Source organism: Dicentrarchus labrax, unplaced genomic scaffold (assembly GCF_905237075.1).
Source record: "Dicentrarchus labrax unplaced genomic scaffold, dlabrax2021, whole genome shotgun sequence".
Lineage (NCBI taxonomy): Eukaryota > Metazoa > Chordata > Actinopteri > Moronidae > Dicentrarchus > Dicentrarchus labrax.
Genome location: NW_026136716.1, coordinates 14,042,563 through 14,068,007, shown reverse-complemented (window position 1 = coordinate 14,068,007; position 25,445 = coordinate 14,042,563). Strand labels below are relative to the sequence as shown.

The following is a 25,445-nucleotide window of genomic DNA, read 5'->3' as shown; positions in this document are numbered from 1 at the left end:
ACACACACACACACAGACACAATAAATGTTCGAACACAGCTAATATTACTTCACTGGAATATCTATCTGCAATCCGAACACAGGCAGGAACAAAGGTGCTGCTTTTTAGTGTAATATACTGTCACACCCAACAAAAGGATGTTTTTTGTATATATGTGTGTGTACACAGTTTTGTTACCTATTGGGGACCGTTTCTGTACAAAAACTGACCCTGTTAGGACCAGCAGTCCTCCTGGGGATCAAAGACTGGCCCAAATGGTGGTTAGGGCTATGGTTAAGGGGTTAATTTAGGTTAGGGTTAGGCATGAATTGGTTATGGGTAAGGTTGGGGTAAAGGCTTGTGTTCGGCTATCTACAATGACTGAGGTGAGGGGAATGTCCTAACAGGGATAACTATGCAAACTGAGTGTACACATGGGTAAGAACACCTGAGGAAGTGAAGGTTTGGCTGTTGCCCAAACTAAGCCAACGGAAACACCACGCCTTTGTTGATGTGTGTCACTCGATACCAGTTTGCTAATTGGTCCATTACGCAACGTTTTACCTGTGTGTCATTCACACTCGTGACAGTGTTGGTTACTTTCTCTGCCCCGACTTACCCAGCCTGCCACAGAAATAGAACCAGTAAACGTCACTAAAGGGCTTAATGATTCTGTTGGCACTGGTAGGAAAATAATAGTGGAAATATTATTAGCATCAGCAATATCTATAGAAATACAATGGCATGTGTTTTTGTCAAGTATATGAAAGAATCATATTTATATAGGACAATGCTGGTAATATTCTATATTTTTTATTGTCAACTGTCAAAGATCAAAACCAATAGTGAATGTATACTAACAAGTATTGTGAGTGCATTAAATCCTGATATATCTTCTTCCACTGTGCCATAGCGCTCCATTGTTGTCTAAAATAATTAAATACACATCAGTGAAACACACTGTTGCACTGGGTGTTCCTTTACACACTGTAGTTTATTGACTACACTGTCCTGTTGCTGGAAATACTCATTAGAGACAAGCGACTAGAACCAAATGTGCATTTATCTGCAGCTAAAAATAGTCCCTAACAAATGCCCTTCTCACTCCTGTTTGAGTAACAATTTCAAAAGCATACAGTGCCCAGCTGTTTTAGGAAATTAATGAGCCTATTTTAAAAATGAAGAGCTTTTTCTCCTTGGCTTCTACCACGGCTATCAGAGAGGTATCAGGTGTTTAGTGGAATGGATTTACTGATTAAATGTTGCTGCAGGTCAAAAGACCTACACCGGTGTTCCTGCTGTAGTGGTATTTAATTAATGCATGATGTGTAACCCTTTTCCCAAAACTCACAGATGTGTTGAAGTGAGAAATGATTTGTCAGTTAGTTACAGTTTACCTTGAAACCTGCCCACAGGACACGCACGTCACAGACACACCATGAAACAACATGAGTCACAGTGAGTGCAGAGGAAACAGCCTGATGAACAGGCAAATATAATGGAACCTCATTACTTCAAAGAGCAATTTCACCAAAAACACAACAAAAAAAATCTTCACCTTTAGCGGTCTCTGTGCATAAACTTGACACTCAATTCAAGGCTAGTGTTTCAGAGATCTGTTTCTCAAACAAACTAAATAAATTTGTTGCATTTAAAAAATGTAATAGGAACATTTCTGTGAAAAACACAATGTCCCTGTTACTCCTGATAATCAACAGACCTCACTGGGGATACTGTAGAGCAAAAAAGTAGTCCCAGTGAAAACTGTTCACAGTGAGATGTACACAGAGTAACCAGCACACTGCGGTGTGTAAAGATGTTGCTGCTTAATTTTTCAACGCCCCCTTCCCCCGAAGATTCCCCAACACACTGCTAACAGTGTCGTATCTCTTCCTGCCAGATTTCGCAGATTAACCTTTTTTGGTTGAACACTGCACCTGAACTCCTGTATCATGTTCATGTTCGAAATACTGTTAGTTTTACTCCTCAAAATACTACTGGATACTACACAAAATATTATATAGTATTGTATTGGGGTGTCTACAGCAGAACATTTTCCAGGGGACCAAGAACCTTTTGAGGAACTCCAGGAACTTGATCTGTGTTTCGACCGGAGGCGCCAGAGACTAAATTTAGTTCTTCAATGGTAGTGCCAAGTGCCAAAGAAGTCCCTGCATCAGGGGTTGTGTTTTCCAAAGCTTTGGGAACTATCTACCACTAACTACCATTTAATTCACAAAATAAGGAAGAACTGGTTGACTAGTGTATCACTATTCGGATGAGGGGTGAACATTACTTACTTACATTACAGCTGTGATGTTGATGGGGGAAGCTGTCTGTGAAAGAGCATGCCCCTCAACCACAACCCACCAACCCCTGCAGCGTACCACTGCAGCGAGGGAATACTTGTGTTTATGTATGGGCATACATTACGCACATGTACACATATACATACATTCCTGTGAGGACACAGGTGCAAAGAAACGTGTTCACATATGTCCAAACACTATAGGAAATGGCATTCTGCTCTGCTTGTGTTTGCTAAGTTATTTCCAAACAACCACACACACACACACACACACACGCACACACACACGCACACGCACACGCACACGCACACGCACACAAGCACTGAGTGTGGAGGGCTGTTATGTGTTTTATCTGCTCACTATGAGGATACACATGTTGGACAGTAACGAAAGACGCAGAGACAGGGAGAGAGATGGTGACAGATGGACAGAGGGAGGTGGTGATGTCATGCGATGTGCTTAAGTTAAAGAGTATGGAGTGATGAGGAAGAGGAGGGAGGGCAGAAGAAGGATGGATGTTTAGTGTGAGGGAGGAAAGGGAATGAGGGGGTGGGACAGAAGGAGAACTAGATAAATGGAGTGAAGGGGGAATAGTGGTGGGTTACACTGCAGATGGCTAGGTTCTAAAGAAGGGAAGAAGTGCAAATAATTCATTTCTTTTAACGGCATCCCACATTTCTCTTCGATGTGGAACTTTCAGTGGTGGAATGTAACCAAGTACATTTATTCTACTGTACAATGTTGATGTACTTATTTTCCATCCCTCATTTTACTACATTTATCTAACAGCTTCAGCTACTATTTACTCTACAGCTAAATATCTCACATCCAAAACATGAGATCAGTTTATAAAATTTGATGAAATGTTACAGATCAATCAGTGTGTAACATTTGATCCACATTGAAAAAAAAAAAAATTGAATATATATAAACACACTAAGTGATGCCATTCTGCAAGATGGGTACTCTCACTACACGATTATCTTGACCACCTGGGGGAAGCATGATGTACTGTATTTTGTTCTGTGACATTGTACAAATTCTCAAAAATGTTTGATTTTTGTGTGTAAAGCCCCCAACTGCTCGATAGCAGTATTGTAAACTGAGGGCTATAATGTTACTGGGGCTGTGAATGAATATAAATACAAATGCAGCGCACTGTTCAGCAGCTAGTGACTAACTTTGTCTCTGTAGTGAAAGGCAGGAGGTGTACAGTGGGTTTATAGAGATGTTTATAGAGAACAGCACTGATCAGAGCGGTTAGAACAGTTCATTTGTTGTCCAAAACAATGAGCTGAAAGAAGCTTAAAAGGTGTAGCTACTCTTTACCTGTGGTTTCTTGTCTCTGTATCAACCAGATTAAAAAACAACCATGATCTGATAATATTGAGCTCATTTTACATGTGAAAGGTATGACAGAAATGTTATCATTATAATCTACAGCACGAGTAGTAACCAGTATTTCAAGCCGCAAAGACACACCACAAAAGAAAGTGAGAGCTCAGTGTGTGTGTGTGTGTGTGTGTGTGTGTGTTAACAAGAGGGAGAGGCAGAGTCTATTTCATCTACACAACCATTTGAAATGCAGGAGTCACATCATTCTTATTAGCAGTGCTGCTGACAAGTTGGCAGGTGAAGAACGCAGGGTGTGTTTGAGTGTGTGTTACAGCTGTGTTGCTTTGTGCATGTGTGTCAAAATCAGCAAAAACATTCAGAGTAGTGTTGTCTACCTGTGTGTGTGTGTGTGTGTGTGTGTGTGTGTGTGTGTGTGTGTGTGTGTGTGTGTGTGTGTGTGTGTGTGTCATACCAGTCTTTGGTGAGGATCCAGAGACGCTGAGCGAGCACTCCATCTTGGCTGTTTCCCATGGATAAACGCTGCTGACGTCTGAATGGATGGCGATGGAGAAGGACGGGCCTGCAAACACCAACACATCGGTTCAAATAAGCCTAATTCAATAAACATGTGACGCAGGCAGCAAACATCAGAGAAACTCAGGTCTGATCAGAAGGATTCATTTAGCGCAGGCTGTTTTTAAACCTACATATACTGTAATTCTGCATTCATGTCTCTGAGGAACGACAGTAGATGTGACTTTAGTGAGAGAAGATTGTGTTGAGCTCAGCTTTCAGATGGTATACACTGCTTTAAAGTCGCATTCTGCGATCTCTCTGATGTGCTGAAATCAACATGGAGGAAACAGCTGTGGTGTACATTAAAAGATAGACAAAAATAGATTAAAGAACAAGTAACTACTAGCATACATACACACACGTTCTCGTATTGCAGATAAACACTAAAATGTTTCTGAAAAGATTTAAGGACAGAAATAGGCAATGCAGTAACATTAGACAGTACATTATTAACAGTAGAGTCTCGGTTCATATTTGATCAGCATTGCTTAGTTTGACAGTTGGATCTGGGTTTTGTGAGTTGCACTGAAGGGACTCACTGGGAATGAAAAGTCATCACAAGGTAGCCCAGCTTAAAGCATTACCTGCTGCAATTCTACTCTAAATGGACCATAATTTATAAAAAGACCACGCTGTATGAAAGAAGACTTAAAGCTAGTTATTGAGATCATACACTCATTAGATAACTGTTCACCAAGCTAATGAATCAGGTGAGAAGAAGCGTCATTTCCCCCCTGCTGGCCAATCAGAAAGAATGCAGGTTTAAGACACTATAGCGTTAGAAGCTGTGTCCACTTATTTAAACTGTCAAAGCTTGTAATCCAATGGAGGGCGCCCCACTATTAGTTTGACCAATGGCATGTCCTATTGACCCATCCGTAAACTAAGCTAGCAATGTTATGTTGTTTACTACGAAAAGGGAGGACACTAGCGAGCAAAGCATGGACAACAACCGTCCTGAGTGGACAATCGTGACACCAAAGTGTCTGAGAAGCAGTGTGCTTCTGTCGACTTTGCACAAAGCAGCTGTCTAACTCTAAAACCACAACAAACCTGGAGACTCATCTGCTAACATTAGCTTGCCCATTGCTGTGGTAAGAGTCAATGTCTTATTTCTTTGTATAGTCTTGTAGTATAGCCATGTTTTCTACAGTTGAAAATATGCACTTTGAGATTTGTTCGAATTCACTCAGACAAATTGAGTGTCATTTCAAATACTTCAGTGACAGTGCTAAACTGTAGTTAGTGGTACTTTGAGGGGTTAATATTTTGTGGTACGTGGTGTAAAAGGTTTGAGAAACATTGGTTTAGACCACCTCCCTTAAAAATGTGGGGTTATTAGAAATGTCTGAAGTCAGAGTTAAAGCCATCAAATACAACACAAGAAGGGGGACATTGGTAAATCTTTGTACTTTGGATCTTTGTTGCCTTACTCTAGTCTAAAAATGACATGTTGTTCCTCTGGCCACTCCATATTTATGTTCCCACCCATCTACAGAAATCACTTAAACACTGAATTATTTAATAGTGAATGTGCTGGTGAGACTTGGCATTTCCATATACGTCCTCATAGAAGATCCCTGTACAGGCAGAAATACCACAACACGTCTGAAACATTCAAGATACAGCTGGAACCTTGGGAGACTTCCCAGTTTGTGAATGTGCTTGTAACACATACACACACACACACACACACACACACAACACACACACACACACACACACACACACAAACACACATACACACACACACACGACTGAGTGCACAGAACTTCCGTCCCCTAAGGCAAGTATAAGGGGTTCTCGAAAACTGCTCAGCTTGAAGCTTGAACGCTGTTAGTGTGTGTTGGGTGGGGGGGGTGCTCTGTGTGGGGTCAACTCAAAATGTTCAACTTGGATACACACACTTGAACACTTGAAAGATTACACACACACACACACACGCACGCACGCACGCAGAGAAAGAAAAGGAAAGCAGCGGTGCAGATCTCTGCAGCTGGCTGATTGGCCAAAGGGCTTCACTTTGAAGAGGTCCCTGAGAGAGAGGGAGAGAGGGGCGAGAGAGAGGGAGAGGGAGACGGTTGGGGGGTGAGAGAGTGAAAGGATGGCTGAGAGAACGGGGGAGGAAGAATGGCGAGTGATAGAGAGAGAAAAGAGGAAGTAATGCTCAAGGGCTACTGCCGTCCCCAGAGAGAGATGGAAGATAGACTGAAGTCTATCTCTCTCTCTCTCCCTCCCTTTCAGTGCTCATATACTTCTTTTTTTCCTCCTACAAACCCCATTCAGATGGTTCACGGCTGTAGCGCATCTCCTTAACAAAGTCATGTGTAGGGAGGAGGGTCTACGCGCTGAAGCCCATGTGTAGACTTTAGAAGTTTGTCCATATGGTACCTTGCAGTTTCTCAGGTCAGCTAACCTACGTCTACTCCCAGTAGAGCTCCATCGACTTCTGAGGCCAATCCCAATCTAGATATCTGAGATTTATTGGCAGAAATGGAAAACTCATAAGTATCTTTTTCACCTGAAAACAAGAACTGTTTTGCTTTTGTGAAAGCCCATTGGCTTTTTGACGAACGAACCAGGAGGATACGCCCTCCCTGCAGCATTCCATAATAGAACATTTTAAAGGGTAAATCTCACTGGAAATTAACCATAAAACGTCCTCAAACCTCGCAACTCATAAAAAGGCGAATGTGCAGTTAAATTACAGAGCAAGTAATGTTAGCTTTAGCAGCTAATGCTACTTCTAGCTAACTCCTGTGTATTGCTGCCCGTGTTTACAACCATCTGTAAAAGTTCTACAATAAAAATGTAATAAATAATTATTTTATAATACAAGTGTTCTCAAATAAATCACAACATATCTAACCCTAACCGCAGTACTGATTGACAGGAAACATTAAATTAGGCAGTGTAGGACGAGCCTGTGCTAAAATACACTGTCCCTAATGACTCATTCATTTATCTGGCGTTGATTGGTAATCCTTCTGTTTCAGTCTATGTAAGCCCAGCAACAGTGAAGCTTTCTTCAACCATATTTATGTCAGCAGATTGAACTCCAATTAAAAACGCATTTTCAAAACATATCTTTATAGCATTTCTTTACTGCGAGATATTAGCCAACATATGCCAGTGCTGATGCATCTGAGACCAGCTAAAATCTGTGTGCATCAGTAGAGCCTAAACTTTCACAAACTCTCAACATTTGATCATCTTTATTATTGTTCATACTAATTCTTTACCATAATTATGCAAACTCTTTGTCTGTGTGTTACTATTCTTCCTGCTTGCTATTTTGTGTGAAAGGCTTTTTATTGTGAAGCACTTTGTAGTTTTTGTTTTAAAAAGTGCTATATACTTACTAACATACCAAATTCCTCCACCTTTCCCCCCATTCCTCGGTTTTGTCCATCAATTACGACTTCCATTTCCTCCCCCCTTCCTTTTGTTTCTTCCTCCGTCTGCTCTTTCCTTTCCCCACTTTCCCTTTTCCTTCTTCCTTCTCTCCACGTTGCTACCATTTCTCCCTCTCCGCCTTACCCTTCGTCCTTTTCATTTTCCTCCTCAGTCCACTTCACCACCTCCCTCTTCTTCTCAGGCCTTCTCCCTGCTCGTCGCCTCCATCTTCTCCCTCCTCTCCTTTCTGACGCTCCTCTTCCTCCTCCCACCGCCTCACTGTCTCTCACTTCCCAGTCAGATCAAAGAAAGTTAAGTAGGCCAGTGGCTGTGGTGGGCGTTAAAGGGCTTAAGGTGTGTGTGTGTGTGTGTGTGTGTGAGCATCTTTATTTTTAGGGAACTTATGTTGGTTATCATTAACATTGTGTGGGTGGAGGATGTGTGTATAATGTGTCTATAAATGTACTGCTTGCATATTTCTATTAATAAAGGATTTCCAGGATAATTAAAATGGATTTATTCTCTAGTATCCGTTTAAATTGTTTTGATAGTGAATAACTGATTGAATGACTAGAAAATGGCTTTAAATTAATGATGAATCTTACTACAGTGTTTTCCCAACATTTAGTCCTCTGTTATGCTCTTTGTACACAGCATGGTAGTAGGAAATTGCATTAAATGAGCTCAATGTCTTAAAAAGAAAAGACTGCTTTATGAACAACAAGTAAGATTGAAGTGTGGGACAGAATTAAAAACAGGAAGTAGTAGCAGTATGACCGAGCACAGTGCAGTATTTAACCCTGTCAACAGAGTATTACAGTAGGCAGAGCTTCTGTTTGAACTCATCCTTTTAATGATACCATACTGTAATGTTCCAACTTCCCTCCTGAGAATGACATCAGTTGCATTGCATACTACAGTACCCATGAGCCACTTTGGCCACTGCTATAGGGAAGACAACGGCCAAGGCGCGTTGGGACTTCTCGGTGCTGGAAGTACCAGACGATTGTGATCATGTGATCAGCCACTCAGTGGTTTTCAGCTTTGATGAAGTACTCAATGCATGTTGTGTGGACAAATTAACAAAACACACATTGACCCACCATTTTCTTGAAAGTCTATCCTGACTTTGTTAGACTCTGCGCTGGTGGCTCTGGTCCAGGCTTGCCCCGGCTGCTGTTTAGTCCACGCGGTGATGTCGCACCAGTAGAAACCCCTGTCAGACAACTGGACGCCAGCAAGGCGAAACCGAAACTCTGTCGGGCCAGACTTGGTCAGAACCAGACTGTCTCTGAAGAGAGAGAGGTGAATACATTTCAAAATAAATCGCAAACTCCAGCGCGTCCCTGAAAAGTTCATATGCGTGAATGCAACCAGGTACGTACCTCCTGTTGGGGTCGGTGGCTCCTCCATGCTGCAGGACGTTGTCAGGGCTGAGAGTCATGATGGTTCTCACGCTGCTCGCCACGCTGTCCTGTGATTGGATGAGCACCGAGTAGCCCACCTCCCCGAGGTTCTCGGTGGTCACGGTGCAGCTCATCTCAAAGGTAGCCCCGCCTACCGAGGCTTCCCGGATGTGCTTGGCCACGACGTTTAGGGAGGGACCTGAAAATGGCATCAGTCCATCAGTGAGCCCCTTATTCAGCCCCGCCGCGGGGGGAAATCCCAGAGAGAGGGCAACAGGAAGTGATAAGCGATGACACTGTGAACTTACTCTGATTCAAAGCGGGCTCACACACACACACACACACAGCAATGCGGTTACATCATGGCTCAATTAGCTAAATTGAGGGCGCCAACTTCAGCATGTAGGATAGAGACAAAGTGTGTGTGTGAGAGTGTGTGTGTGTGCTGGGAATAAGAGAGACAAGAGCTCTGTTGTTGTGTTGAGGATTTCACGATGAAATTCTGGATACGTAGACATTAGAGCTTATTCATAAAACTCAACAGCAGGGTTACTATGCCTGGCTGGCAGTGTACTCGAGTTTTATTAATCATGAATGTAAGGTAATGGTTCTGCTGTTCTGAATCCCTTCCCAAAAGTACCTCATTAAAGCACAGAATACAACCTGGAGTAGTAAGATGAATGTAACATGCAGAGATAAGTATAAAAGGTGCCAAATAGAAATGTTGGTTTCCCCCACAGCACAAAAAGAATTCATTTTCAGATCAGTCTGTGTGTCACCTTTAAGGGTAATGTGTTAAAGGGGGTGTATTATACAGCACGGCAGATAAATAAAGCCTCCTTACGTTTGGTAACCCACTGTACTGTCTGCGGGGAGCTCTGGTGCTCAGCGGTCTTCACCAAGTCCCCCTGGCTGTTAACACTCCAAGCAGACACAGTGCAAACGTACTGGCCCATGTCGAACTCCTACAGGCAGAGGGAAAATGAGTCAGGGATCAACATCACTGTGTTCGTTTTCAGTTCAGCTCAACCGATGTTTTCTAGCTGCGGGACAGAGGCACTGAAGCTGCTGAGAGTCACTGTTCTGCAGTGTAGTTCAACGTCTTTAGATATGATCGTTTTGCTTGTGATTTGCTTGCCCTCCAGATTTGTCACTTTTCCTTTGCTTACTTTGAAGTCACTACATTTATACTCACTCGCTGCTTGGAGGCAGCAGAATTAGTTTCAAACACAACATTCATATAATATAACCATATAATGCTTCTGCTTAAGCTAAACTGTCGCCGACTATCCCGGACATCTTTCCTCTGTCTATCAAACACCGTTTCCATCAGTCGCTATGTTCACAGCTCTCTTGTTTGCTACCTCTGTGCGGAGGAATCGCAGTTTGAATGTGTTGGGCTGGACTCTGGTCAGGGACAACACGCCGCTCTTCAGCCTGTCAGAATACATCGTGCCAGGCAACAGGTTGCCATTGCCGTCAAGGGAGCCAATGAGATTTGAGGCCTGAGGATCGTCCCCTATACCTGCAGGTGATTGGACAGATTGAAAACCATAAGTAATTCTGTAAGAGGTTTCTTAGTCATTTCTAATATTAAATACAATTTTGTGGAAAAACAAAGGCTGAGGTAGAAGTACCAGGAATTGTGGTGTGCTCCCAGGTGACACCCAGTCGGCCTCCCAGGGGTAAATGTGTAATGTTGGTCACATGACATGCCAGCTCTGTGGGTTCAGCGGTCATCTTGGGATTTAGGACAGTTTCGAGGTTCAGCGTGAAGTTTGGTTCTGGGGAGAAAAAGTGAGAAAACACAAAATGAGATCAATTTGATGATGTAGTTTAAACATTTAGATGATTTAAATGGTAATATTAACAGGGCAATTGAGTATTTATTGGTGAACAGTCTGATAACTCATAGTCCTTTTGGGTTTGGAACTCATTTGCAATGTTTTTGCACAATTTCACCTACAGTTAGTGTTGAAGTCGGGACTTTCTGAGATACTTGGCCTGTGCAGATCCTGCAAGCCCCTACGATAACAGCCACCGGTACGGGTCAGGTTTTACCACTTGCCACAATCTTTCATCAGTTACTGAGGCGACACAATTCTAATTTTGACAAAGGGCTGCAATCATCATGGCCGAATATGACACCGTGACACACTCGTCAGTACCAGGCAAACACGCCCCAAAACATACAAGGCCAAGTGACTGTAACAAAAGCCCAACCCAAAACCTTTGTGAAACCCAAGAACAGGGCATTGTGCCGTACTACAAAGTGGAAATGCTTCATGGCTCAGCTCTCGGCAATACCATGCAACAAATACACCTACAATAGGGTATGGCCAGTCTTACAATCCTTGGTTCCACTTTTTGAATAGACCAGTTAGACATGCATGCGTTTCCATCCAAATGTATAGCAAATGTTAACTGAATTTCAATAATTTGGCAAAAGAAAATGAATGCTTGTTTCCATGCACCACTGTTATGCAATTATTTATTAGGAGTTGGTTCAAGGGAAATGGTGGTTTAGGAAGTTGGAATGGCCATTGAAGAGGTTCTCAAGGTCCTTAAGAGGTTGTGGTGGTCAGTGACGATTTTGGGGTCACTGAGAAGGTTCCAGGGCCCCCTTAGGAGGTCTAGTGGTCATTTAGGAGTTTAGGGGTCATTAAGGAGGTTCTAGAGGTCGATGAGAAGGTCCTAGAGTTTCTTTAGGGGGGTTTTAGCAGGCATTAGAATTTTTCAAGAAGTTGTTTAGGAGATTCTAATGGTCACTGAAGAGGGTCTTTTTTTTTTTTTTGGGCTTTTATTGCCTTTATGATAGTAACAGCTGAAGACAGACAGGAAAGGTGGGCAGAGAGAGAGGGGATGACACAAAGCCAAGGGCCGCAGGTCAGATTCGAACCCTGGGCCGCTGCAGCAAGGACTCAGCCTCGGTACATGGGTGACCCACCGAGTCTTTTTGAGGTTTAAGTTTAAGAAGTTACAGTGCCACTGACGAGGTTCTACGGGTTCTTCATGAGTCCTAGTAATCTTGGAGGAGGGTCTAATGGGCATTTTAAAAAGGTCCTGTTGATGGTTGAGCACCAATGGGAGATTTTGGAGCAACGTGTTAGACAGCATTCTTCACCACCCTCATCAAAACACCAAATGAGAAAATATCTTTTGGAGGAACACGGTTCATCCCTCCAGTAGAGCTCAGCACACTTGAAGAACCACTGACAAGGAGCACTGGGGCTGTTTTACACCTTACTAACATACTGTTTTCCCTTAATTGTCAACCATTTGTACACTTATTCCCCAATGCCACTGCTTTCCCACTTGTTTAGAAAAGGCAGTAGCATTTCTTTTTTGTCTCTCAGCATAATAACCGAGCTAGACATATAAGACATTTATTTGTCCTATAGTGTGTATCACTGGGACTGATATTAATACTATTTTCAAGGGAAGAATGTGCACCCTGATGAATAACTCAAACCTTGTAATACCACAGACTGAGTTACTGTGCTGCCTCCAGAGAAATGATTCCAATCCCAGCGGGGGGTTACTTTCACCAGTCATTGGCCAGTCATTTTACAACAGTCCTAAATCCCCAGACAAATGCAAAGTGAATCCTGTCTTTTTTCAGGGGTTTGGTTCTTAAATAGAGCTGAGTGAAAGAGCCAGACAACAGAAATAGACCTGAAAATAATGTTGTTTGCTATGTGAGATGAGGTGTGCATCACAGTGTTAATAGTGTGTGTGTGTGTGTGTGTGTGTGTGTGGAGGTGATGAGGCAGGTCTTCTGAGTCAGACATCCAGATTGCACCTTTACGCCTCAATGAACGGGAAACACACACAAAGACTTCCACCTGCCTTACTGTGAGATATCACACACACTCTGACATAGTGCATATGTATATACAAGGAGTCACTGACACAATCCAGAGTGCGCTGGCATACCAATGTGTACCACTGACCAACACGCGCACACAGCAGAAACGCTATAAATACAAGTGCATAGATAAGAGTGCGCCCCAGTGTGTGCTTGGCAAAGAAGGGGGTCTGTGTGATGTCATATGGACGTCATACACGCACGCACGGATTCATGCACTGTCACCATCTGCTGTGAAACCCGCGCGCACACACTTTGATCGATGAGAATGTGTGAAGCTTCCCTGCCAATTTGCCACGCGCCTCTCTTTCTCTCTCTCTCTCTGAAATGTTGCCTTATTTAGTCGAGCAACAGGACACCAGTTCAGGAGCTCTAATACTGTACAGTATACTGCATCTGACCAATGTAGGTTCTGAAAGCCAATACTTACACAGGTATACATTTTGTTAAAGCCAATAATGATATTTTTACACATATACTTTGCGTGAGATTCTATACAAAAATCAGACAATTTAGCTTTTTCCCTGGATAACAATAAAAAGGTAAAATCAAAAGCCTTTTAAAATGTCCAGTGTGTAACATTTAGGAGGATCTATTGGCAGAAATTGAATGTCTTTAATGTAATATTTGTTACCTTAAAATGAGCAGTTTATATCTACATATCCCTGAATGAATGAATGAATGAATGAATTGACTGGACTAATTACCAGGCAGCAGAGCCACATATTTTCTACAATTTCTTATATATGTTAATATTAATTTACCTTAAGAGTCTATAGAAAATAATTCTGTTCAATAAATATTGTTTATACCTCATTCTGTTGTGTATAGTGCTACTTATTCTCAGACCGACAGATGGAGCAAACTGTTTCAGAGGAAGGAGGGTTACAGAGGGAGCAGTGGGGTGTCAGTCAGTCTGGAGCTCTGCTGTAGATAAATTCAGACCTTCACAAACGTGGCTGACATGTTTTTGCTTGAAATGGCTAGGTAAACTTTCTCTCCCCTCTGATTCTCACTATGATTATTTATGCGGCTTTTCAGTACCGCTGATGACTCAGCACATCTTTCACATAGCTATGACACAGTGATTTCATTTGGTCTGAAAACACTAACCACGCAGTCACTTAGCGGTTTGCTTGTTAACCAAATAAAAATACCCAACAGACATCTAACTGTGCAACAACAATCCCGTAGATATGGAAGATGGGTGCAGTACAAGGCTTCACCGCCGCAAGACCCGAGTCAGTGATGCTGCTGACCTCATGTCGTGTCCTCACAACTGAGTCTGACTTGTAGCATGGACTGCTCTTCCTGCCATTCTGCACTGTGTGAGTTTAGCAGAGCAGAAATAGTGCAAAAACAAGCTTTAAAAAGAAGAAAAGGTTCTATTAGTGTGTGGCTCGGGGAGGCAGAGTGAGGAAAAAATAGGTCAATGTCAATAACACAACAAACCGCTTTCATGTGCGTCGCACTGCATGTGTTCACTTTAAGAAGCTACTTGTAGTTAGAGACTGTTAGTCTGCAGTCAGTGTAATGGTTTCAGATGTTGTGATATCTCCTTTATCATTCTTCTGCTACTCAGTGCAAATCATTAGCAAACATGTTGGTTGTTTGGTCTAGGGAATGAAAATTATTTTCATTGTTGATTATCGGGTTCTTTTCCCAATGAATCGATTGATCAATAAAATGTGGTGACATAAAATGTCAGCAAATAGTCAAGTCCTCAGAGTCCACAGTGCGGTTTTTAATGTGTTGGTTTGTCTAACAAACACTCCAGAATGCTTGCAAGACCTTAGTTTGATATCAGGGAAAAGTATTTACATTTGAGAAGCTTGTTGGGATCCAAGGATACCTTTAAATATGAACTTGTTCATTTGAAGTGTTTAACTGAAACATAAAGGAACATGTTGGAATCTGACCATGTGCTCAGAAACTAAGGAATTCTCCTGAGGCCTGTATGTAAGCCATAAAACCTTTCTAGTAGGGGTTAGAAACAAAGGACATACGCTCGCCAGATAACAGACCTTACAGTGGCGGTCCCAGAATGCGGCCAGGGTGTGTCTTAAAGGCAATAAACGGCCAAACACCAGCCTTTCATTGGTCAAGATTCCCTCTGACACCAGACCTGTCATCACGGCTATTTAAGCCAGAGAGATGATCTTCTCTCTCTATCTCTCTCTCTCTCTCTCTTCTCATCTTCCATCCAACTGGCTCACACCCACACCGGGTGATAAGTTTGGACCTCGGTGCGGCCTGACCCACCGATGATGCACGACATAGGATTATAGCTACATCTAGCTTTGTTCCTTTAAGTTAGATTGTATATTTTGTTTGCTTTTATTATATCTGGTTAATAAATGTTTGTGTTATATATATATATATGCTGACCTATTTAATTTCGTACAAGAATGAGTGATACCAACCTCTTCTATGTAGAACTCCAAACCTCCCAATTTAGCTATTATTAATGATTTTGGTTGTAATTATTAATTTAATTATTAATCTGACTTCTGAATTAATAGTTTAGAGTAATTCTTATGAGACTGATCAACCGATTATTGGTTACCATTCCCTTATTTAAGGGTGGTGCCCCGAGGAACTTTAATATTATTTAAAGCTGCAAGCAGCATTGGGCAGGACCTCGCACTCCACGCAACTCGGGGCGTGCTGCGGCTGCGTCACATGCCGTCGTAACATGTGCAAACCACAACATGAAAATCTCACATAAATCAGCTCAAAATCAGCACAACTTTTGATAACGTGTGTAGATTGAAGTGATTGAATTTGAAGTCAATGTGATAAAATCTGTAGGAGGAGTTAGTTAAAACAGAAGCCCTTAAATGCCAGAAATAGCATCATAATAGCAACTAATTTTGAAGCAGATCTGATAAATTCTCTAGGAGGAGTTTGTTAAAACGCAAAAAAAACGCTGAAAATCATTGCAAAATGCCAGAAATGGCATCACAGTTTGACATTTGATTCAACCTGGCCAACTCTGAGGGAACGCCACGGACATGCCCTTTAATATACATGCACAAATAGCACAACTTTTAATCAGCACCATTTTTTGACTGTACTGACCAATTTTGAAGTAGATCCGATAAATTCCCTAGGAGGAGTTCGTTCAAATACAACTCGAAAAATTCACAGAAAATGCGCACGGAATTCACTATGGCCAACTTTGAGGGCACGCCACGGACACGCCCTTCAACGTACATGCACAAATAGCACAACTTTTAACCAGAACCATTTTTTGACTGTACAAATTTTGAAGCTGATCCGATAAATTCCCTAGGAGGAGTTCGTTCAAATACAACGCGAAATGTTCGTTGAAAGTGAAAATGAAAATCAAAATGGCCGACTTCCCGTGGGGTTTGGGGTATGGGTCCAAGAGGTCTCGGCATGTTACACGTGCCTACTGATTTTCGTACATACCTGTGAAACGTGGCGCCGGGGCTGCTGTTTTTTTATCCTGTAGGGGGCGCTACAAACACGATTTTTGGTATGTGAGCTTCAGGCACCAGTCTACACGTTTCCTGTGAATTTCATATTCATAACTATTACGGTCGCCGCACAGTGATTTACACTGCCACCAGAGCGCCACCCAGTGGCGTAATTCTTTTTCCTTTTTAGGTGAGCCTCAGGGAGCCATGGGCAAGCATCGTACCAAGTTTCGTTTAAATCACACGTGCCGTTGCAGAGATATAAACTTCTTCATTTAAAGAGCGCCACCTTGTGGCGATGGCTTGAAATTGTGCACGACGCCTAAGGAAGACATGGGGAACTATGGACCCAAGCTCAATCGGGCATACCAATGTGGAGAAATGGTCCACTTCCTTTTTTGACGAAAAATCCAAAGGAAGTGCTTATTTTATTACGTGCTCATTTTTTGAAATATCAAAATTCTTTGAATCACTTTTTATAAGGACGGTCCCGAGGTGCTACGTGAAAAATGTTGTGCAAATCGGACAAAGCACATAGGGTTAGGGTAGGAATACGAAAAAGCCATTTATGGACATTTTGTGCTCTAGAAAAAAAGAATTATAGGCAAAAGTGGACGTGGCCTATATGGGGAGATTCAGCTCCATTCACCGAACGTGGGGATATAAGGTTTTTGTATGTGCGACTAACTATGCAGAAGTTATTAGCCTAAACACATTTTTTATGATAATAGCGCCACCTAGTGGCCAACCCAAAAGCGACACATAGAATATCCCCATTTTCACCAGGCCTGACAACTTTGCCAAATAAAATTTACTTTTCGTATATGTTCAGGGGGGCAAAAATGCAGTCAAAGGGGGCTAAAAACAATAATAAGAAACATAGCAAATACAATAGGGACCTCCAGCGGTCTCTGGCTCGGCCCCTAATTAAAGTCATTTTCTATTATCTTTTGATAAATATAATTTTTGATAACCATTAATTGATTAAATCAATACAGTTAGACCACTTTAACACCCTACGTCGTAGAGCTCGAGAAGCTGGAATGAGTAATAATTTGCCTTTTTTTTTTTTTTTTTATGACTTAAAAAGGACCAGGTTGTAGGATTTAGTAACATCTAGCAGTGTAGTTGCAGATTGCAACTGTCTCACTTCACGCTCCCCTTCCAAGTGTGAAGGAGAAGCTATGGTGGCTACAAAACATGTGAAAAAAAACTAAAAGATTTGGCCTATTGTATAAACATGGTGGACTCCACACAGGCTGTTAGAGACTAGCTGGTGAATATAGTGGAGCATTGAGCAGCTAAAGAGCAAGATATTTCTCTGAGGAAAGACTGGAAACCAAAAACAGGGCCATGCCACTGGCCGAGTCAATCGTAAGCCGGGCTGAGCTGTCAATCATGACGTGAAACCCCCTTTTATAGCATCAAATAACTAAATAAGACAGAAAGATGAACACACCTCACAGCGTTAAAAACTTCAACTGAAGTCGGGTCACCGCACTGTAGCCCTCTGAATCGAGATTCCCGCGCCTATAACAATGGCTGAACCACACATGCACACAAACAAGTATGTTGTGTTTCAATGTGAGCTCAGGAGGCAGCCTTTCACTGGAACGTGTTTGGCCAGTGCTTTCTCTGCTTCGGCTCATTTACAGGTGGGCTGTGTGCCACGGTAATAACATGTTTCTGGCAACCAAGAGGAAACTGAACCGGTGACCTCGAGCAAACACCTGCGCGGGGAGTTGAACTCCCAACCATGGCAGAGTCAGCCGTTTTTCAGGAACACAAGAATGCTGGATTCTGCCAGAACAACCAAAGGCCTGTGAGACACTCTGGTTTCACCGGAGTGTGCAGGCATGTGTGTGTGAATGTGTGTGTGATAGGAAATCCAGATATGAATAAGCCACTCGAGCCGTTCCCTCTTTCTGTCAACACTCTGTGTCTCCCAGGATGGAGGGGAAGTACAGCTGACACACACTGAGCAGATGTACTTTTTACATCACAATTTACAGCTAAAACAACATGTAATCAGATTACTGTGTGTACAGGCAGATTACAGTCATCTGTTAGTACCCATGTCAGGCTTCCCAATGACTTTATGTTATTAGAAGACAGAGACTGCCACCCATATCTACACATATGAGATATCTGAATCCTACTGAGAGGTGTGGGGTGATACACTAAATATTTTAAAAATGCAATATTAAATCACTACTGTTTAGCAAAGAAAATTCTCTTTTCATGCTTCATGCTATGTAGATTTTTTGCGCCTAGCTTGTCACTGTATACTCTATGATACACAAAGGCTAAATAATAAATACTAGTCAAATTATAGATGAAGAAGTGTGAAAATCACGCCAACATTTGCTCGACACAGACAATGTGCACCGCTTAAGTCAGTGAAGGTGGATGCTGAACATCATGAAACCACAAACTGGAGCTTCACACAGCCTGTGGCAATGCACAACCTCCTTCATTTAGCTGCTTTACATTTCACTGAAGGGTACATTTTCACCGAGTTTAGGAAACAGAGCTGCAGGAAAGCGTCTTAAGCTGTGTCCTCTGGGAGGAAAAGCACTGAGTGGTTTTCAGCAGTCAAGTCTGTATGAAATAAAGTCAACAACATTCACACACACAAACACCAACAGAGATACAGACTAATTACAATTATCTAATCATGACTGAAGATTCATTAGACACATGACATTCCATTTTTTCCCCCACACTAACACACCAAGAGCCAAAGTGGGCGCCACCACCCACTTCATCCACTGTTGCCCCCTTACTTGTATAAAAGCAAATCAAAGAAGCGACTTTTTCAAAGACTACAACATGTGGACGGGACAGGGTGTGAATCAAACCTCCAACCTCAAGACTGAATGTCCTACATGTTCTACCTACATGTTCTACCTACAGCTACAGATGCAACCCAAAGAAAAAAAATCACAAACCGATCATGAGAGAAAAATATTGTACATATCAGACTGACATCAGCTCAGTGTGCACAAACACATTCATTAACGTGAACAGGCTAATTCTACTGTATTACCAAACAGCAACGAGTATTTAAAGATCCAGCAGATACAGAGCAACTCGATGAATGCAAGTTTAATATTCACTCTCTTTTTAGATCTCTTTTGTCACCACCAGCTCTTAAACTGCTAAATGCTCCTCTATGTTCACCAGCTGTATCAGTGCATCTGCTGTTTGTTGTTGGACAGGTTGCGCGCAGTGGACTGGAAACAGCTGCCTGCTGCTGGAAATGAAGCGGATGAGAGCAGAGTTTGTGGTCTGGAAAACCAAAACAAAGCCCTTAAAGAGGCTAAAACCTCAGAAGCGACACAATTTCAGAGTTGGATAGTATTTCTCTCCGTTGTCGCTATGACTGAGCCCTTTAAACCTCGTCATCTGATCCACTGTTTATAGCAGTGTTAGCTATGCTGCATGCTGAGGACCAAGACACATTCCTTTATATCCCTTCCTCCAGCAATTTCCTTGAGCTCCACCTGGCCCTCGCAGATCAGCTGGGAGAGGCAATCCCTCCAGGGTGTCTGCGCCGAGGTCTTGGGGTCTATCAGTCATGCTGGAGCACTTCCAAAGGAGCGGGGGTGTGAACTCACTCAGAGCCACCTCCACTGCTCGCTCAGTGTGGAGGAGCAGCTGAACTGCGCCGAGATCCGCTCATGTCACCGGATTCCTCAGCGTGTCGTAGCGTGAGGCCGGCCAGGCTGCAGACTGTTAACTTTCCATTCGCTGCTCAAAGCGCTGTGACTGTAAACAGATCGACCGGTTTAGGTGGCCCAGCTCTCTGTTCTCTACCACCATAGTCACGGAAACGGAAATTTTGATCCCAAGGTTGATCACTTCCAGCACGAGATCACAGCCTGGACAGACACCGCTTAACGTTCATATGATTATAAGGGCATTATTCCTTTATCAACATGAACTTTTCTGACCTCAATTGTTGGAAATATCCACCGTGACAAGGAAGTGCATTAGAAAATGGACTTCATTAGAAAATGAAGTCCACTTTCTAATGCACTTCCTGAATACAATGAAAAGAAAAAGCAGAAGTTAAGTTCAGGCTTGCGAGAGAGTTGGGGCACATCGAGCCGCTCCTCCAGTTGGGCCTGGGATCAAACGCCGTTACCTCGAGTGGCTAATTGAAAGCAAACTGGTAGACTAAACTAGAAACAGACAGCCATCTGTCTCTCTTGTACCCATCTTTCCACAAAACAGGTACATGGATAAAAACCTGTTTGCCTCAGTCCCAGAGAGTCTACATTTATTATCATTCAGGTTTCAGTCCACAGTTAGGGTTCTAAGTTAATGTTAATTATTATTGTTTTATCCAGCTTGCTCTCAAACTTGCAGCAAACATGGTTGGAGTTTTGTCCACATCCTCCAAGGCCATCCAACTAAACTCCCGTTTCCAGTATATGTCATGGTTTTGGGTTTTGTTTAGTTATTTCCTACTATTCCCCAGTTACTTTACTTCCTGTCTTTGTCCATTTCACCTGTGTCTGGCTATTCTCCTCTCATCGGTTTTGTTGTGCCAAAAATTACTTTCAGGAGAATAATGTTAGCATAACTGATAGGAATGATGGCCAAAAGTTGTGAACAGTCTTCTAGTTTGCCATGAAGATGGTACAATTCATACATACTTACTATAAATACTGACAGCTTCATGTATGAGTGCTAAACCATAACAGCTTGTGTACAAACACACATTCTCTATATTCAGGATCCCACATTCATGGTTCAGTGGTGTGAACTAAGCAGCTAAAACAATACATTTGCCATCAATACTAATAAAGTAAATATGAGCAAAAAGCCAAAATATACAGACATTCCCATATATACTGTATAAATTCATAAATATTCTGATGAGCTTTGAAAAATACAAAAATATGACTTTGCATGAAATCCAAGTGGCCCCTTTTTGAGTGAAGTGGCTCCATTGACAACAATTCCAGCTGACACAACAACACGCACACAGGGGAAGTGTAGCCAAGGGTGAGAGGAATTGCACCCTCTTTAACGGTGTGTGTGTGTGTGTGTGTGTGTGTGTGTGTGTGTGTGTGTGTGTGTGTGTGTGTGTGTGTGTGTGTGTGTGTGTGTGTGTGTGTGTGTGTGTGTCTCTCCTGCCGTGGGGAGCTCCTAAACAAGTTCTCCAACTCTTTTTGTGCTTCCTGCTGGGGCTGTGCTTGTAGCAAAGCATCGTGGGAAGAAGGGGCAACCTCAAGGACGCACATCAATAGAATAGGAACCGACTGGTTGACAATGCACACACACAGACACACAGAGACACACACACACACACAAAGTTTAAGCTCATGCTCAAGAGAAATAAGGATGAAATATGTGAGCTATAGTCAATTAGAAATGTTGTTGTGTGTGTCCCACATTCTGAGGGTATGAGCCTGTTCTCACTGGTGGAACTCCTACATTTTGGCCTGAGGCTATACATTCCTTCATACTGCGTCTCCACACACGCATGCACACACACCAACACACACATAAAGACAGTTTGAAGCATGTATGCATGTGTGCGTGTGGCATTTAATCTCTGGAGAAAGCCTTCAACAAACCTAGTTTCACTCTCACACACTTAATGTAAAATGCTTGGCAAACACACCCTCCACACACACACACACACACACACACACACACACGGTACCGGTAAGTATGCAGATAACGCATATTATCAACCATGTAAACATACACAAACAACACTACAGAAGTTGACTAAATGTTCTTGATCACGCTCAGTGATGTTTGAGCGGTGTGTGTGTGTGTGTGTGTGTGTGTGTGTGTGTGTGTGTCTCCATAAAGCCTGGTTGATATTTCTAAATGTAACATGGATCCTCAAGGCTTCAGGAATCTTGTGTATCTACGAGAGACGGTTGTTATTTTAACTAAAGGCTCCAGTTGACATACAGGATGTAGGATTCTTTACAGCACTGCAACCAGAAAACACACATTTAAAGAAAATGCTTCACGTTGCTTAAAAACACCAATGGATGTCCCCCGTTCTCTTCTGAAACTAAAAAAGGGAAAACACTAGTACCAGATCTGCAGAGCATCTTTTCTGTGGGTGTGTAACACAAGGACTACATCTCCCAAGAGTCCGAGAGTATGTATGCTATAGTTGCTGAATGCGAACAAGAGAACCTTTGTTTGTTTTTTTATAATTTAATTGGCAAATGCAGACAACTTTAAAGAGTTTTACAGTCAGAAAGAAAAGAAGAGAGAAGAAGCAGCTCCTAATGATGTCAACTAGAATTGGTTGAGAATGTATATGTTAAATATCTAACTTAAATATTATGAAGAAATACATTTAAAAATAACTATATAAAATGATTTCTGGCCCTTTTTTTCCAGTAAGTACTTTTTATCAAATACCATAAAAAACTCAATACTACATTGTCCCTTAATAACAATGTGCATGATTCTGTTGCACTCCAATGATGCCCTTCAACACCCAGGACAGGCTAGGTAACATCTTTATTTGTACAAGCATGGTATGCCACAAACCATGCTTTGGCTGTCAGTCTGAACATAGCCTCTAGCTGTTGTTGCACAGGCTGGGTGTAGCCAGCTTTGACTGCTGGGTAGCGCAGTTAACTGGAGCCAACCTGCGATGATCTCCCCTCCAAAAGCAAGCGGTGTTTAAAAAAAAAAAAAAAAGGCTCTCTGAATTCAACTCTCAGTACTTTTGTAGCTTGTAGTCATTTCACTCCCCCTTTAAAATATCAGCCATATTAATTAATTTGCTGTTCATGCAATATATAATACAATCATATTCACTTTTTGTAATCCACTTGCTTTTAACTGGGCTTTTATTGTGAAGCATCAATGTATTTGTCACCAAATTAGAGGTACTGTAACAAAAAGTAACAGAGATGGGGGCTTATTCAGTTCTATTTGATCAGTGGATCATTTTAAAATATTGAATAAAAGGAATAGAAGAAACAGTGAGCAGTTAGAGGAAAAAGCTGCAGAAGTCTTTACGAGGCAGCCGACACTGACTGTAGCAAACCGCTACCAGCTATTCAGCCTGTATATTATTCATCATTATCGTATAAAGTGCAGTATAAGATTCGTGCTCCTTCTGTGTCGAAGAACGTTTGAAATATTTAGGAACACGAAGCGTATTTCTACATAACTGGATGGAGAGGAGAGGAAGCTGCTGGCCACAGAGCGGGAAGTCACGGCAGACACAATGGAGGAAACGAGTGAGAGAGGAAGTGACAGCAAAGCCACAAAAACACAGTGAGAAGAGATGTACGGATCTGTCTGTCAAGTGGTCCCACTCTGTTTTCAGTATTTGACAACACCTATCAAAAATACTCTTTTAGTTACTTGGGTTCATTTGATTTAATAATTTGATTGTATTTCATTAAATGGCATTTTAATAATAATATTGAATTTGATTAATTTATTTGTGATATGAATAGAGTTTTTCTTACCATTGAATGGGTGTGGGCTATGCTTTGATTCTATTAGTCTGGGTTCGGGTGGAGACTGCAGGGCCCCTATTTAAACAATCTATAGCACATGGTCTAAAAATGCATGGCGCAAGTGCGTTTAGGTGCAATGCTATTTGAATGGCAGATTCGGAGAGGTGGAGAAGTGAACGGCTTGCCAGCTGTCATTGTGTCATCATACCTCCAATACAAGTCAGGGTGGTCACTTGCAAAGAAATGCAGTGCAGTCTCCGACTAATGCTCAATCTGACAGGAGATTGCAGGTGTCTCTTACTCCTGGCGGGATAAGTTCACAGCGGCACTCGTCTTTGCTGAGGGACAGGTATGTGGTCCTGGGCAGTTGGTCCCTCTGACTCCACCGCCTCCCAATCCTCTGTCCCATCCACAACTCCATCTGACTGCACGTAAGCGAATGCACCCATTTTTAACTGAGGAGGAGGAGCACTGCCCTGTGTGTGTACCAAGCGTTGTGAACCCACCAGCGCATGTGAATAATGCATCCACAATTACAGAAAAATACTGTGCCATTGTTGGTCAGTCGCTCTTTAGTGCCTCAGGATAGCAATGCACCTGACCACACCTCATTTTAAGACCAACATGGGCTCACAGATGGGCTCAATAATGCTACTTACACAACATAAACACTGGGCGTAAAGATGACAACTGCACGGCGCTTGGTGCCAGGTGTAAGATAAGACCCTCACAGGCTTTTTTAAGAAATAACATCATGGCAGAGGAGTAATTGTTGTGTTGAAATTAACAATGCCTAAAAACGGCCCCTCCCAAAGGAGTCAAGCCCTCAGTCACAGAGGCAGAGGAGATATAATCTACCAAGAACACTAAATTAATCGAAAGCGATAACAAAAATAAACAAAAAGGCACAAGCATGTTTTATCATTTATGTTAATAGATATTGCAAAATAAAGAAAATTTCAAATCTGACAAAAATAAAAGTAAAAAATCTGAAAAATTAATAATTTAGGAATAAAGCACTGTGAGGTGTTTCTGATCTGAAACGATAATATCATGGCCAAGAAGTACCAAGGCAAACTGGACTCCATAAATATCACTGAAAGTCTTCTATTCTCTACAAACAATGGAGTAGCCCAAAAAAGAGAGAGTAATTGCCACTTTCCTAAAAATACAATCACGCTTTGGCTCTAGAGCTCCCAGTAAACTTTTAGCAAATCAATCTGCCAAAACGCTTCCTGGGAATTCCCAAAAGCATTAAACATAATACTGTAGCTGGAGTGAGAGCGATTATGTAACAAGTATTTATTTATTCATTAACGTCCATTTCACTCATTTCACTGGGAATTGGGAGTTTGTCAGAGCTCCAACTGCTATGGCACAACAGCAGCTGGCTCCTTCAGTCTGCACGTCGCTCCGTCACTATCACCAGGGTTCCTTTCTGTCAAAAGGATCGGAATACTGGGGTGTCAAAAAATCTAAAAGTTGGTCTGTGGTGCTCCATTGTTATTACAGTAGACTCTAAAGGGGCTTTAACACCTAACTTGTTTGGTGCAATTCAGATTTTGTGTGTGTTTGTTGAGGATGGTGTGAAAGCTGTTAACTGAACTCTTGTCATCCCTGTGAGGTTGGCAGGCGACCAGTGGAGACTGCAGGAAGTGACCGGCCTCGC

General features: G+C 42.2%; 1 protein-coding gene across 1 annotated transcript in view; it reads right to left on the bottom strand.

Annotated features, from left to right (window-relative positions):
• The window catches only part of ptgfrnb (prostaglandin F2 receptor inhibitor b), a 69,259-nt gene that overhangs the window by 20,010 nt on the left and 23,804 nt on the right, over positions 1–25,445 (bottom strand). Inside the window, exons 6-11 of the mRNA XM_051428334.1 lie at positions 10,640–10,786; positions 10,367–10,527; positions 9,847–9,967; positions 8,982–9,201; positions 8,700–8,887; positions 4,097–4,204 (exon numbers count right to left, since the gene is read on the bottom strand). Coding sequence (XP_051284294.1) covers positions 4,097–4,204; positions 8,700–8,887; positions 8,982–9,201; positions 9,847–9,967; positions 10,367–10,527; positions 10,640–10,786 — 945 coding nt within the window. The remainder of the gene's footprint in view (positions 1–4,096; positions 4,205–8,699; positions 8,888–8,981; positions 9,202–9,846; positions 9,968–10,366; positions 10,528–10,639; positions 10,787–25,445) is intronic.